This window comes from Epinephelus moara, chromosome 16, assembly GCF_006386435.1.
Source record: "Epinephelus moara isolate mb chromosome 16, YSFRI_EMoa_1.0, whole genome shotgun sequence".
Classification (NCBI taxonomy): Eukaryota; Metazoa; Chordata; class Actinopteri; order Perciformes; family Serranidae; genus Epinephelus; species Epinephelus moara.
Window position 1 is genome coordinate 38,243,666 of NC_065521.1, and position 17,099 is coordinate 38,260,764.

Consider the following 17,099-nt stretch of genomic DNA (forward strand, 5'->3'; position numbering starts at 1 on the left):
CTTAATGAGAGGTGGCAGATATATGCTGTGACTTTAAAACTGGCCAGACATTTAATGGCGCACGCAATGGGAGTGTGTGCCAGTCATCACTTAGTTTTGACTTTCACATTAGAGTTACATGGAAAGATGTGCCAAAGGAGATATCAGAGTGAAATTGCAGAAATGAGAAAGGTCAGAAATTTCTTCCTTGCTGCAGATGCAAGAAATTCCTGCGAATTCTTATGAAAAGAAGAGGAGGGGGTTCAAGTAAAATGACGTTTCATTTGGGAATCTAGATAACGGGAGGGAAAAACAAAGGTGTCATTCATCAGACTGACCTTGAGTGATTCATTTCCCCAATATGCAGATTCAAACTGTTTTCCGCATCGGTTATAATCAAATGCAGCATCTGCAAGTGCCGTGTTTGACACAGTTCAGCCCTCTGCCATTTGTTAAGTGGAAATTCTACAAATTCATCCTCATCTTCCTCTCACACATCATTTAATTAGGACAAAGTCTCTGTCTCTGCTGCTCTGAGGAGATTAGTTGATCAGATATTAAGACATTTACCAGAAACAGCATTGGCAGTAAATTAATTTGTCAAACATGTGCCCCATATTTGCAGTTCTTCAGCCTATCAATGCTATGATTATGTTTTATACCACTGTACACTGATTATCTTTGTGCATTCAGCAGTTTTTTTGACAAAGATGTTGTTGTTTTGTAGAGTAAATGATTGACAGAAAATGGCAACAAGAAGTTGCAGCCATAGATGCAAAAAGGAATACAGTAAAACTCCAGATATCTTAAATTATCCTTCAGAAAATCAATAAAGAAATCTTGTAGTGAAAGAGGTAGTATTCAAATCTCTCACGAAAGTAAAAGTAGCAGTACCTCTAAGTAAAATAATGCAAGTATCAGCAGCAAAATTTAATTAAATAGGGTTGTTTTTTTGGTAACTGTGTATTTTATGGGGTGGCATTGTTAGCGCCACGCCTAGGTCTGGAGGGCCAGTGTGCATACTTTCGTCTGGCTCCTCTCCTGAGACCAATCTGGTCGGGTTGAACCTACCAGGGGCCGCGATGACACTGACTGAAGTGAGATGAACAGACCAAGAACTTTATCTATTAGATAAAAGCAAAGTTTTAAAAGTTAACTGAGGTAGACTTAGCATATCGCAAAAACCTTTAAAATCGCAGTAAAATCTTGACTTAAATATTGTGATATTGTATCATGGGGTCTTTGGTGGATCCTGCTGCCCCTGTACTCAGAGTATTTAAAGTAAAAAGTAGTCATTAGGCAGCAGGCTCGTCACAGTTCAAATATATTTTTTATTCAAAATACTTTGGGGACACTTCCTAACACTTATGTCCTTTAAAATGAAAAAACTGCGAAATACAAACTTGACCAAACTTTTCCTCCCCGAGCTGAAAGCTAGAACAATACCTGCGGCCTCATCATGCTGCTGTTCTGAGAGGTGAGACCATAATGCTCATGTAATCTGGATGCTCTCATTAGAGGCTAACAGCTGTGAACACAATGTTTTCCAAACGTAAAAACCTTTTCTAAGCTAAAGACAACACAAACTACTATCACACAGTAAAAAGTTCACTGTTTTGACCTCCAAAAAAGGTCCCGATCACAGAGTATCAACATTTGTAACCTCAAGTTTAACAGAAGCCTTTGTTCCCTAGAAAAAGAGGAGATCTGGCTTTAGTGCACAGTCTTTGAAACTACATTTCTTTGTCTTTTTTTTTATGCTCATAACAAATCTGACCACATCGTTCTGTCTGTGACTGTCAGTCACTTTTCCTTGTGGTGCCTCTTGTGACTGAAACCACAATTCATGTTTTTGTCTCAATCCAGCCTCCACAGTGATCGCTCACAAATCAGTCCGGACGTCTGTACAGAAGCCACGGAGAGCTGATCTCTGCCTACCTTTCTGAAAGGCTCTAACTGTCTCTGTCTTTATAAGTCTCTGAACACAGTGGCGTCTCACTCCGGTTTCATCATAGGCTTAAGATCGTCTTCCTCGTCGTCTGTGTCAAAAAATTCGTCCTCAAAAAAAGATCCTCCTAAGCCGTATTCCTGCGCGTGGACAGACACCTCATTTGACATCAAGTGAGGAGATCCTTCGACGAAATCAGCAAACCTGTGGATTGAAATCACAAGATCAGCAACAACATCAGGGTTACACAGAATATAAACCACGTACTGTATCTACCTACATACTACACATACACCTATATTTACAACTTAAGGGTGACATTTGGCATCACTTCAGTGTGTGTTATTTTGTATTTTGGTTAGATTCAGATTCATATACCTCAAATCACTGCTTGCTAGAGACAGTTAATCACTGTCAAAAAAAAAAACACCAATTATTACCTCTACTCAAATTAGGTGAAATCACCTTATCAATCAATACTTATGAAGCATAAATACTTTAAGTACCAAGCAATCCCTCATCATTTGCACTAGTTCTTGTTTTTCAGTGGCAGCTAGAACAAAACATAGCAAAGCAGTGTTTTGTTATCATGCAGCACAAACCTGTAATAACCTCCAGGATGATGTTAGAGAAGCACCGACTCTCAACACTTTTAAGTTAAAGCTAAAAAGATTCCTTTTTTTTTTACACTGCCTACTTCACCCTGTAATGACTGCAAAGTTATTTTTAACCTTAATTCTAAATCATTGACTTTTTATCTTTACACCTCTTGTCTGCAATTTTGCTTTTTTAATGGTGATTTTTTTTAAATTGTTTATCATTCTGTAATGAATTCAAGCTTTTATATCTTCTTCTCTTCACTCTTTTATTGTAAATCTGTAGTCTTCATTATGTTTTAGATTTTATTGCTCTGTAAAGCACTTTAAATTGCCCTGGTGTATGAAATTTACTCTACAAATAAAGCTGAACTGCCTTGACAGATTACCCCTTAAAGAGTAACTTCTGTATTTTGACTAATGGGAACGACAGTTTTTGAAATTAGTCCAGTACTGAGAGAGAACGCTGCAGCCGAACTGCAGCTGCAGCAGCTGAACAGGTGGGAATATTGTCCCTATGGATAATTATGCATTGTTAATTTACATCCACTAAAAGTGTTTGTTTTTGCCACCGACCAACTCAGATTATAAGTGTCTGACAAAATTATGGAAAGAACTCTTCAGAGAAACTGAACATTTGTTTTTGCCTTTAGCTGGCATTTCTGGTATTATGACCAAGACTCGCTCAAGGAAAGGCTCGTTCTTCCTGCAGGAAAAACAAGGATGTAAAAGTTAGTGAGACTTGGAGAGAGGAGTGCTGAGAAGTTTGTTGTGTTAGAGTACATAAAGCACAGCTTAGTGTCATCTAAAAGATTTTCTGTGTTACATTGTGGCTGAAAACTTAGCTGATTTTGACGATGTGGAAAAGTCTGAGATTTCAGAACGAGAGACTTCTCCTTGAGCGAGACTTGGTCACAATAACAAACAGACCAGCAAATGATGTAGAAAAACATTAATTTCTCTGTAGGGTATTTTCACTTGTAATAACAATCTGAGCCTGTCAGTGGCAAAAACAAGCACAACTTGTGGATGTACACTGACAGTGCAAAATTGCCCCCATGGATTACACTGCAGCTTGTTCTGCTGCTGCAGCTGCAGCGTTCTTTCTCAATAATGGACCAATTTCAAAACCTGGAGTTCCCATTAGTCTCTTAGACAGAAAAACATGGGAAATAACAGTCCAGGTTCAAAAATAAAGACGTTTCCCTTTAAAGCCAACTACTCTGGTCTATAAACCTTCTGATGCTACCAGAAATTCAATTATGGGATAATCAGAGGATGCTCACACAACGCTGGGGGACATGATAATTATTAGAAATTATTCCTGTAATGATTTGTAATTTGTAAAAACACAGGCAAAATCACATCAGTAATAATTAAACTAATGTTCACAGCACCAACGTCCATTGGATTAAACCTCAAAGTAATATAAAAGCATGAAAAACTAAAATCTGTTCATTGTGATACCTAAATCTGTGTTGTGTTCACCCCCTTGGAGATTTTCATGTTTCACAATCTAAAAATATTGAATTAAAGTAGATTTTGTGATGGAAACACATCCCTACATGAACAAATACAAAATACACAGCTAAATCACCTGTGGGTCAGCATTTTGGTTTCAGAGGTCACATAGTAAGTTAATGGAGATGGCCTGTGTGTAGTCGGGGTTTTAACTTAATGTAGAATGGATACACCTGTAGTGTTTCCGGAAGGTCCAACATTTGGTGAGTCAGTATTTTGGCAAAACCTGCACTTCTAATCTTTCTCTGTTGATGACTGTCATAAAAGCCACACTAAATCTACTATGATTCAGTGTTACATGTTAAAACATGAAAACTCCCAAAGTGGGGGAGGAATACTTTTGAAAGGCCCGGTAATGAATCACAGTAACTTGATCTCTTCATGGTTATACTCTTATGAGTTATTAGCCAGAGCAAAATGTCAGTTAGTGTGTAAATCAAGAGTGTCTTCCTATTTTTGTTAAACCAAAGAGGGGGCTGAGCTTACATCATGTCTTATATAAATTTTATATATATATGAAAGAGACCTTTTCGGAGACTGAAGCCTGGACACTGCCTTCCACGGGCTGAACTCTGGGCTGTTGCAGTACTTCCTCAGCTCATCCAGAGCACGCCGAGTCTCTTCCTCCGCCTCTTTCTGATACTCCTCCTCAGTCAGCAGTCGCCGTGGCTCCGGCTTCCAGCGAATATACCGTTTGATTCTCCTGCACAACACAGCAAATGCTCAATAAAAAAAAAAATCCAAATTATAAAAAATGATGCTTCAGTAGTTCAAGCAATGTCAAGTTGGATAAATATAAAAGGTAGAAATAAGCAGAAATTATTAAAGACTTTCAAAAGAACCAATGACTCTTAAACTACAGCAGAGATTATTAAATTATTTCCTGCAGACTCAAAAACACAAATGTTCTCGGTAATTAACATGTGTCAATCTTGTTTACAACCACAGAGCTACATTACAAGCATGATAAAACAGGAACACCGTATGAGCTTTTTCGAAGTGGCTTTTCTGTTTTATCTGTAACTGTACTCTTACGCCACCTTCTGTCAGCACTGTGAACACTCACCTCCACGCAGCAACGGCCAGAGAGACTGGGTACTCCAGGTGTTTGGAGAACAGAGCTGCCACGATGATGGCAAAGGCAACTTGCTGAATTTGAATCCCCAAATAAATCAGGAGGAGGCCAAACAGCTGCAGCGTCCATGACAAGATGGTAATGCTCTTCTCATCCTCCAGAGGACCGTAACGGTAACACACGGCAAAAGTGATGAATCCCACCACTCCTACGTAACCTGACAAAAACAGACATACTGACTTACAAAGTGTTAAAGTAGAATTAACCCAAAAATTATTTACAGTTTTACATGTTTTTTCCCTGACATGCAGCCAATAAAACATGTACTGTATTTTGTCTGTTGGTCATTCAAATCACAAGGTTCAATGTGGAGCAGATGGTGTACTGTATGTAGATTTAAGCAGCATTTTTCACCATATAGTTGAGTATTACAAACAGAAAACAAGGGCAGGAGACAAATCTGTGTCTTAATAGAGACTTAACAGACACTTTAAAGAATACCTCACCCACAAAATGATCATTTGTCTATCAATGACTCATGCATGCATGTTACCTTGAATTCATGAAGAAAACTCTATTTTTCTCGTATGCGTCTGCAGTGATCAGAGAATCCACAAAAGGCGAGCATTCTCCATGAGCTGAAGTCACAGGGATCCACATTTAACAACAGAAAATCTACATCAAAACGTCTGTTTACAACTCTCGCACAACTTGAAACCTTACTATTTAAAACACTTCTGCCTACAGGTGGCACCTAGTTGCGTGCCTGGACATGACATGCCCATGAGCTCCATTTGAGCAGTGTTCAAACGCATGTTCATGCGTCCTACTCATACGACTGTTGTACTGATGTGTTTTAAATCGTAATGTTTAAGCGGAAATGCATGTGTTTGAGAAGTACTGAGGATACGGCTGAATCAATGAGACCTGGATTAAACGGTGTGAGTTGTGTGAGTGTTTGTATACGGATGTTTTTATTTGGTTTTGCTGTTAAATGCAGCCATGTTAACTTAAATTCATTAAGGATGTTCGCCTTTTTTGGATTCTACAGTCACTGTGGGGACATGCAAGAAAGACAAAGCAGTCTTCACGGATTCAAGGTAACACGTGTTATGTAAATGGTATATTCTCTTAAAAGGATTATTCTAAACGTTACAAATAAAGCGGGTGCATAACTTTTATGCTTAGTGGTCCAAAAAATAGCTTTTAAATATGCTACATCAAGAGTCTTGCTTTGGTTTAATGTTTCAAACACCAAAAAGTCACATTGTTAATGAAGGGTCTGTACCTAGCACCACATTCCAGTGTTCTCGCAGAATCACGCCGAGGTTCCTAAAGACAAGCTGGATGGCGTACACAGAAAACGACCAGCCGCCAACAATCAACGCATAAAAAGGGCTTTTCTGTGGCAACAGCAAAAACAAGGGGAACATTAATTAAGTATGACGCCAAAGTGATTTCACTCATAAAATTATGGATATTTGAGGGCAATGAAATTCCTTACCTTTGGCAAAAAGCGTGCCAAAATGAAAACGATGATGATGAGAGAGGCGATCATGCCTGTGCTCATCCCAGCTGAGTAGAAAAAAAGCTGACTCCTTCATTTAAGAAGAAAAAATAGTTAATAACATATGATGACCCTGTTAAATCCTAACAATGGAACCTTTTTTGAGTAAGAAAAATTACCTGCTGAGTGATCCTGCAAAGATGAACAACAACGCCCCAGCGAGGAATACCAAAAACAGATAGATATCAAACTCTGCAAGGAAAAAAGAACATTGTGTTGACCGTGTCATATCTTTCAATATAACCAGAAAACTAACGGTAATCATTTGTTTCCCCACTTACTACGAAGGTGCTTGACAGTGTACTTTGTTTTGTCAGCAGGATCGATCTTGAAGCACGTCTTCTTGCTGAATAAATTGATGTTAATAGTTGTTTCATTGTGCCGCTCACGTAACAAGCTCTGAAACCAGCCCCAGACACTGAAGCGATCCAGCTCCTGCAGCTCCTCCTCACCCTCCACAGTTGCCACCTTGAACACGTTTGAACTCCAAACTTTGACCTGTCAGAAACCTTCAGTTATTACGGACCCAATTCACAGTAAGGAACTGCTTTAAGATATAACCTTTGTTAATAACCGCTGACACTATATCCCTGACATATTTCATGCAGAGGCTTCTTTTTTCTTGATGTCATGGATCACAACATATTTACACTTTACACCACATTGAATTCATTGCCAAGAACCACAGAACTTTTTGTTACCTGCACTCTTTCAGAAACATTATTTAATTATTTTATAAGAAAGTGCATTAAATACAAACTTTAACACTTCTGGATTTGGCTGAGCACCATTCATGTAACTTACCTGAATTCTTGTCCATGTTTGCTTCCAAGTTGGCACCACAGTGTTTTTGTAACAGAACCTGTTGGACCCTGACATGACGTACTCCCCACCATCCTGGAGATCAGTTACTGGATGTGTGTTACCTGCGTTTGATAAGCAGCAACATGCATGTAATACTGAGATTGCATCACGTTACTTTAAACAGTAAATTGGCCTGTTTACTTTAAAAGAAACCTGTGACATGGACAACAAATTTAAAAGATGTCCGTTCTGTTTTATATTCCTGTTTGCACCATATTCTATATTTCATTCATATTACTGCTCTAATACACACAAACACTAAGTGTGACTACTTAATCATCAGTGTAAGAGACACTATGTGTGAATATGTTCATTAAAAATCGTGCAAAATTCAGTTTCAGACATTAAATCATAGATCATGTGTGACAATGTGCAAAGACAAATACATCTATACTGAATGTTGATCATGATGCCCCTTTCAATTGAGTGATTGATCTCAAGTACAGTTTAGCTGAGCAGAGAGCTGCATTAGGCACGGGAGCAGATAGTTTTTCCACTGTGTGAGTCAGTGTAATTTGAACTTCTTCAGTGAACGTTTTAAACTGGATTACATCTCCTGTCATTCACATCAGACTAAATTAACTGTGCCGACAGGTCATTTGTGGCTTATTTTGATACCCAGAAGGCCACTACAATCAGTCATCAGTCTGGTGTACACTTTTAACACAGACTTGACTGACTCTGCTTCTATTAATCAAACTGTCTGTTTACCTTGTAATTTTTGTCTACATATGCTCTTGTATAGTTTGTAGTCAGTTTTTTAATCTATTCTTATTTCAGTTTTATATGGGCCTACATCTTTTAATACTTTTTATCTGTAATATTGCTCTTCTTGTGGTGCAATAGAAACCAAATTTCCCTGCTGAGGATCAATAAAGGTTTATCTTATCTTGTCTTGTCAGAGCTGAATGTCTGTTTATATTTCTGTGCGTACGTTGTCCCTGTCCCTGGTTAGGAAACGTTTTGTAAGTGCACATACGTAACATTTCACAGCAGCTTGGATATTATACTCGTTGTGTGTTGGGACATGCCGAATGGGCATCTGCACAATGAGTATGTGTGTTTTAACAGGACAAACATTAAGGTAACTATTTAAGTTATATGTTACTATCACTAAGGTAAAGGTATTTCTATGGGCTAAGGTATACTGTACACGAACCATTAAATCCTGCTACTTCCACCTAAGAAATATTATCAAAATTAAATCAGCTGAGTCTTTTCCTGACCTAGAAAGACTTAATCATGCTTTTGTATTCTTGCGCCTCGACTACTGTAATGCACTTGTTTACATGCCTCAGTAAATCTTCAGTAGCTCAGCTTCAGCTAGTGCAGAATGCTGCATCTCATATCTTAACTGGGACAAATTGTAGGTCACATATCACCCCAATACTCGCCTCCCTCCACTGCTGCCAGTTAACTTCAGAATTGATTTTAAGTTTTTTTTAATAACTTTTAAAGCTCAACAGTTATATAGCTGACCTTCTGACTACCAATGCTCAGAGTCGTGACCTGAGATCTTCAAACCTCCCCTTACTAGTCGTCCCTAGATCGAGGCTGGTAACTAGAGGTGACCAGGCTTTTGCCATCAAGGCATTGCATTGCTTAAAACATATTTTTAATGGAATACTTTCCCTTTAATGCCTGATTTGTACTTTTGTGATTTATTTCCTTTTGCTCTCTTTTTGCCTCTGTACACAATATTTTCTTAGTTCTCAACTTTTTTTTTTTTTTTTACAGTTATCTTATTATTGTCTTATTTGCATGCACTGTGTAACCTTGTTTAAATCAGTGCTCCACAAATAAAATATTATTATTACTCTTATTATAGTTAACATTTCAGCAATTATGTATGTGTATATATGATAAACATATTGTGCATTATTTTTAAGTTATAAAAAAGGGGTAGGACCATGTACACTCATACTTCTTCCACATGTAACATTTATTTATTTTGTTTAAGGATTTACCTACTGTATATGTTTACTGTTCATTTTATTACTTATTCTTGTTTTTTTTAATATTACCTTACATGTATTTTTAGCTTGATCATTTGTTGACTTACAGTCCCAATAACATACTATATTAAGCTTAAACTAATACATAAATGCATATCATAAGCTTAACAGATATAGTATTTGAACAGAGTAGAAATGTTTAGGTGTTTAGGTGTTTACATTATTGTACTCACTCCCTGAATATCGTTTATGTTGCTGCACATATGAAACAGGTTTCTGTTAGTGACGCATAGGTTTTATAATTAGCATGATAAAAATAACCTGAGGGTGGGGCAGGGCTCGAGCAAAGTTTAGATTTTTGTTCTCAGGAAAAATACATCTAAGTAAATAATTAAATTAAATTAAAGTCCTGCCTTGTACATAGACAGAATCAGAGGACAGTCCGCAGTGACCGGGCTGACAGCAAGACTTAGCTCAAATAACTTCTGTACAGTTTCACTTCATCAGAAAACACCAAACACAAGCTAACATGAGTTAGCCGCAAGCAATGATACTTGTTTGTATCAAATAATTGTTGTTTCTGTAATTGCTGACTAACACTGCTTCTTACCCGTATCCTGGAGCCCTGAGGTTTGAGGTAAACAGATAAGCAGCACCGTGATAGCCGTTAATTTAACACTTATAGAGGTGAAATCGTTTATCATTTTCATGCATCCCGCCATGATGATAACACCATATCTCCCTCCTCTAATGCTTAGCCCCGCCCCTTCCGCCTCTGACAGCTCGGTTGAGTTACAGGCCATCCAGCCAATCACAGAGTCACACTGGATGTCGTCATCGTCAGTGTGCGTTCAACGTCTCTCCAGGCGTACAGTTGGGTTACACTTTTAGCCAGATGAATTGTTACGCTATGTTTTGATAAAATAACACAAATTGTGACGGGTTTATTTGTCAAATAAACTAAATAAAGCTAAAACATGCTTCCCTAAAACTACAGTACATACCTGTCAATGTAGTGAAGGCTTTAAAAACATTTAAATTTACTTTTGGGATTTCTTTAAATACTAATTATTGCACAGTTGGGTGGAGTGATGTTTCTACAGTCGTGTTACTGGCTACAACTAGTGGTGGACTAAGTACTTAGATATTCTACTATAGTAAAAGCAGCAATACCACAGAGTAGAAATCCTGCATTCAAAATGTTACCTAAGTTAAAGTACAAAAGTGTTGAAATAAATATATATTTTTAATACCAACAGTAAAAGTACTCATTAGGCAGAATGGCCCTTATCAGAATAGTGTATATCATATTATTGGATTATATTTATTAACGCATTAAAGGGGAGCACCACCTAAATTATAAGTACCAATATGTTATTTCCATGGCCTGGGAAAGTTCAATAAATATTTGTGAACATGAGCTCTCCTCTAAAGCCAGAAACCACAGAGCTAAGTCTCAAACTTGTGATGTCATAGTGGTTCTCAAATGGTGTGCCCTGTTGCCAATCCAGGTGAGCTGTGGAATTTTGTGATAACCACACATGATTATTGATATATTCAACCAGGCCTATACAAAAAAGTTATGAGTGAATTTTCAATTGACTGTATCAGTATGTTGTGCGCATCCATTTCCTAATAAAGAGGCAAACTCCACCCAAATTATGTGATTTTAATTTAAAAACCTTTACAGGGGAATCTATTTGTTGCCGTTCGCATGGGGGAATTACAAGTGTGTGACACATCAAAAGCCCTGATTGGCAGCCAGTGTGAGGGATGATAGCAATTGAAAGGAAAAAGCCGTGAGAGGGACAATGGATGGCAGTGTTGCACAGAGCAAATTACAACAAAGCACCAGCGACAACTTATCACCAAAAGAACAGAGAAAGAAAACTGTCAGTAGACAGTATCACAAAAGTTACGTATCTTATTTTCTTTTTTTATTGTCTTATGTTGTGGTAAGAGTGATTACACATGTTATAGAGGCTGTTGGGCACAGATATAAACACAGGTGTGCCTTGAGATTTTGGCTTGACCTTTGATGTGACTTGGGCAATAAAAGTTTGAAAACCACCGTCATACTGCCAAAGTCTGCAGCTGTTCCATAGACAATGAATGTGAGCCTGATTTTATGGACCCACAGAATGTTTGTTTTCCTTTTTATACCCACATGAGCTTTATTCTGTTGTAGTGTCCTCAGTCATCGAGAACACGTTTCACCATTCATTATCTGTGGTGCGGCTCTAAACTTCCTTTCTGACATCACAAATTTGAGTTTTAGCCCTCTAGTATTCACGTTTATTAATATTTTTGAGAGTCAGACCACAGAAATAACATGTATGAATTTACAAAATGGGCATAGTTCCCCTTTAATGTGTTCATCATTTTAATGTTGCATCAAGTCGAGGTGGAGCTAATTTTATTTACTTTATACACTACTGGAAAGATCAATCTATAATAAGATGTCATATATTCTGTCTTAATAATCTTAATATGCAAAGTAACTAAAGCTGTCAAATCAATGTAATGGAGTGAAAAGTACAATATTTCCCTCTGAGATGTGGGGGAGAAGTAGCCTATGAAGTCGCAGAAGATGGAAATACTCAAGTAAACTACAAGAACCTCAAAATGGTACTTATATACGTACATGTTCTTTGTTAAAACCCAATGGTAAAGTATGAAAATGTGTATTGTGTGCCCTACTATGAGGTTGTTAACCACAAATAAAACTTATTACCAAAGTAAAAACACATAATTTACTCTAAAATATTAAAACCTCTGCATGTGTCCATTACAGTAAATCAAGTGTCCATTATTCTGTGTTTGAAATATTGTAATCTGACTGTGGTTAGGTTTTTTGTAGCTTATTAGGAGCTTATTTTAGTGCAGCCCGGATGGAAACTCTGCCAAACTGTGTACCTTTAGTACAAACATGAGCATCTGTAGTTTGACATTGGTGGAGTAAGTAAATATGAGGAGAGATATGGAGGCTGCTTAAGGATAGGCTTCACTTAAAAGATTACCACTGGATTTGTCCTACAAAAACACACTGGTGCATTAGAGCTTAGAGCCTGTGACAAATTTTATATGTTCTATGGTAAGAATTAAATTAGGTATATCTTCATATTTGGCAGTTTTCTTACATCTTTCTTAGTTTCACATGTAAAAAATGACTTAAATACCCATTTTTAGTCTTTTTTTTTTAAACAAACTGGTAAACTGGCATCTACAGGCAGCCACAGTATTAAAACAAGAATTTAAAGGATTCTTCCCATGATCATATGTGCAAAGTTAGATTTAGAGCTGCAGACAACAGGCTCTTACAGCACCTCTGCAAACAGCTCACCTCCAACAGGTAAACTTTATTCACCTGCCGTGCTGTGCGATGGAAAAACACATACAGCAAAAATAACAGGGAACTTTAGATGTGGATCAGCCTGCTGCTTTTGAACATCATCACTCAGGACAAGCCGTCATCAGTTAAAGACACACCTTTAAGAATGTAGCCCTGTTGTAATGGCAATGCAAATCCCTGCTGTGCTGGGCTGATGGGCCAAACCAAGCCAAGCCATCCCATGACTGTGGAAAAGGGGCACAAGAGAGGATCAGACACTGTCTGGACTCTGTGATACCCTCTTGTGGACAATCAGATGATATTCCATCAATGTGAGACACTGAAAGCTTTAAAGACAAACAAGACAACTACAGTGCACAACCCTAATACACCCACTGACATATAGAATTTATTTAAAAAAAAAAGCAAAGCAAAGACACAACATATGCATACATAGGATGCCAGAGTTGCAAATAACTCTCCATGCATGCCCAGACATGCTGTATTTACAGTGAAACAAACAGGCAGACGCTCAGTGGTGTATTGGAGGGTGTATGCAGGTATATGGGGTGTTCCCCTCCCCTCTTTTCTGGCTGTTTACAGCAAACACCTCTCAGCCAAAAAGGCATTGGAATATAGGAAAGTATACCTACTTCCTTCTTGGTAACCTGAACTACCACTACCTTACTACTGATACCGTGTGCACATTGCCAATGAACATAAGTATGTTTTTAAAGGTAGCTCAAATAAACTGTACACCAAGCCACACTCAACAAGGATGGACTGACGTGACATTTTGTATAGACGTTCATGGTCTACAGAGGATGACTTTTAAACATCAGGGTCTGTGTTCACAAACATTCTGAGAAAACTCTCAGAGAACTCCTAACTTAGCCTAAAAAAATTAGTAAGGAGTCCTAGTTTAGGAATGATTTAGGAAAGTTCTCAGAGCAACTTTGAGCACGGAAGGGACAGTAAAGCCCTGTTTCCACCGAGCAGTACCGTACAGTTTAGTTAATTTTGGTACTTTTCTTTTCGTCTCCACTGTGAAAAGTTGTGGATGGTACCAATGGAACCGTTCCGCACCATCCCTATTTTTGGTCCCCCCTCTGTTGGGGTACCTAGCACACAGATCTGGTACTAAAAGGTGGAGCTGTGAACACTGCAGTCTGATTGGTCAATAGAGGACGGTCACTCTGCTCAGGGCTGAGTTGTGGCTGGTTTTGAGGCTCATGTAACCACTGTTCACGCCATGCAGAGTTTTATTCGTAAACTGTAACTATAAAATGAAAGGATGTTTTGCTGCCTCTCACAGCAGCTGGAATCTGAGAAAAAATAACTTAAACTTTTACCTTATTGAGGAGGTGTGGTTGACCCTTTTGCTAGGTATATGTTCTTTTTACAGATGTGATTGGTTGTCACAGACAAGGCTTGTTGTGAGCCTGCAAGGTGTGGACACCCAGTGGAAATGTAATTAACTGCATCACAATATGAAACTGTGAAAGTGTGTTTGGAAGGTCAAGACCAATCTAAGTCATCACTGTTGCACTGTTGCATTTTTCCATAGATCTTAGTGTTATGTTCATTTTATTTCTGGCGTCATAGCATTATTGTGTTGGGTGGGAAATGTGTGTGTATCACTAATGAGATCGACCACAAACATTACAATTCTTAGAATTTTCTTAGAAGTTCATCACTGGGAGCACCTCTTTGTACTATGAAGCTTTGTGAATACAGCTCCAGTATTGTAGTAGCCTAATGCCATTGTGGTCGTGTTAGCATGCTAACAGTAACATGTAGTCAAAGTCAGCTTTATATGCCTGAGCAGACTATAGCCTCACAGAGCTGCGATCATGGCTGTAGACTTTAGTCTTGTTATACACTGAACCACTGAAGAACAGGCCCACATGATGTGTGTGGTGTACAAATGGCTTAACCACATGACTCTGCATTTTAGCTGCGTTATAATTGTGGTCCGACAGCTTACAGGAGGATTGAACTGAACCCTTCTGCCACATATGAGTCAACTAAGTGCCCAACCACAACCCTTATACTTGTTCCTAACTGCTTCATAAACTACTCAAATGAAAATGTTGTTTCAAATTCAGTTCCTGAGCATGTGAAGTTTTTACAGTAAGCTGATATTATCAGTCCATTAAGGTCTGCTCAGGGATGTGGGTCACGCAGGTGTTTGCTTTTTGATACGGTTGTGGTACAATGAGCGTATAGAGTACAGTGGAACCAACTGAGGCCAAGAATTTGGTCCACTGCACTCACGTTATCAGCATTAATGTGAGAGAAAATATACAGTGTGACTCAGAGGTACCCACTGATATTACAGAGCATGTCATCAAGAATGTCATATTTATTCATATAAACATGTCTAAATTTGATGAAAATGAAATGTTGGTGGTCACACCATAAAAATGTGAACTTTGGATAATGAATTCGTCCATAGTACTCAAAAACAGCTTGTGACTTTCACCACATGACCATAACTTTGACCAACAAGTTCACTTTGTCCACACCTTAACTTACCATACATCGTGTTGCTTACTTTGTCCATATGATTTCTGTCTTTGAAGTGAAGCACACTGTCAATGTAAAGCTGTAAAATGGTTCCTGTTTTTTTTTTTTTTTACCAGAGGCTGGGTGTCATTGCTTCTGGTGAACATATTGCTCAAGGAGAGTTATTCAGCAGTCAGAGGATGTTGCTCAGTGTGTAAAAGAGGAAATATTTGAGAAATTATGTTTCTTACCAGCCTCTGACACAGTGTTTCACTTCCTGTGAATGTCACACCATTAATAGGGTCTCTGTTCTGGGACACATGGGAGTGGAAATACGTGGGAATAATGCAATTAACATATTTCACAATGAGATTTTTTAAAATCTGGCAACCAGAATGTGTCTTATCAAAGGCTAATAACTGATCTGTGAGGCATTAATACATTTCCATTGAACATTAGCATTATTATTAACATTATTCAGCAGTTAATGGAGTTTTGTTGTTGTTGTTGTTGTTGTTGTTGTTTTTACATTCTATAAACCTATTTTTACTTAAATAAAAGATCTGAACACCTCTTACAGCACCAGCGGTGTAACGTGACTGAATACATTTACTCAAGTACTGTACTTAAGTAAAATTTTGAGTCACTTGCCCACATTAATGCATAAATAATTATAACACAATAATATACATTATTATGAAATAGGCCATTCTGCACAATAAATACTTTTACTTTTGATACACTGCTGGGTAGTTTAATCGACTGGTTTCATGCCTGGACCAGAGATCACCAAATCTTTCCTAGGGTCCATGAGGCCTTCTTGATTTGAGTGTAAAAAGTGTAAAAATAAGTTTTGTTATAGCCTTATAACAGCCTTAGCCATAGAATTGTATAGAAAGTTCCTAAAAATAACAGGGACTCTTATTTGATGTGGAAATATCTGCTCAAAACTCAATCAAATTGCTTGTTTCACACAAACTTCCTGCAGTTATTGTGTTCACTAAATGGGTTTGTTATACAGATTATCTGCTGTTCTTGTTATGCATTGATATAATATGAAATATCGATACAATATGTAACTTAGTCAGGGGTTGTCAGTTTACTCAATGATAGAAAAGGGGATGAATCTGTAATAATCTATACAGCAACTGACAATAACACATCATAATTTGTTCGTTGTTTAAATTGTGCTTTTTAATAATCTCGATCAGCAAAGAAACTGGTGACTTAAGCTTTTAAACAGATGTAGTGGAGTAACAACTGCCTCAAAACTGTATTTAAGAGCAGCACATAATGTACATATTGCTACTCTAGTTAGGAAGCTTAAAGTGAAGATTGGCTTTTAATTAGAAATAAGTCTTGTTTTACTTTCACTGCTAAGAAAAAAACTTGTGGAAGCTACTTTGTTTGTCAGTCATTGATTACGGTGACATATTGTGTATGCATGCAACCTCCTCCATTTTACTTAGCCATGATTCAGTGTACCTTGCATCTCTATGTTTTATCACAAATGCAACGTCACTTACTCATCATTCTTTATGATTTGGTGGGTTGGCCATCATTGACCACTCGCAGACAACATCACTACTATATTTTTTATCCATAAAGCAATTTTGGGCAAACTTCCTGTCTACCGCTGCACCCTTTTATATGTCAGCTCTGGTGGTTACCACCTACGCTCCTCTAAGTGGTTGCTCTTTAATGTGGGTTTTAACAGATCTGCGGAAACCTGCATCCTCCTACTCTGCACCTTAG

General features: G+C 37.9%; 1 protein-coding gene across 1 annotated transcript; it reads right to left on the bottom strand.

Annotated features, from left to right (window-relative positions):
- Positions 1 to 1,290: 1,290 nt before the first annotated feature.
- Positions 1,291 to 10,256, bottom strand: nemp1 (nuclear envelope integral membrane protein 1). Its single transcript, XM_050065904.1, has 9 exons — positions 10,116 to 10,256; positions 7,491 to 7,612; positions 6,968 to 7,184; positions 6,806 to 6,878; positions 6,624 to 6,717; positions 6,408 to 6,522; positions 5,111 to 5,336; positions 4,571 to 4,747; positions 1,291 to 2,131 (listed from the first exon to the last, which is right to left on the bottom strand). Exons 1-9 carry the CDS (start codon positions 10,225 to 10,227, stop codon positions 1,975 to 1,977), a joined length of 1,293 nt encoding a protein of 430 aa, XP_049921861.1. The 5' UTR covers positions 10,228 to 10,256; the 3' UTR covers positions 1,291 to 1,974.
- Positions 10,257 to 17,099: the final 6,843 nt, after the last annotated feature.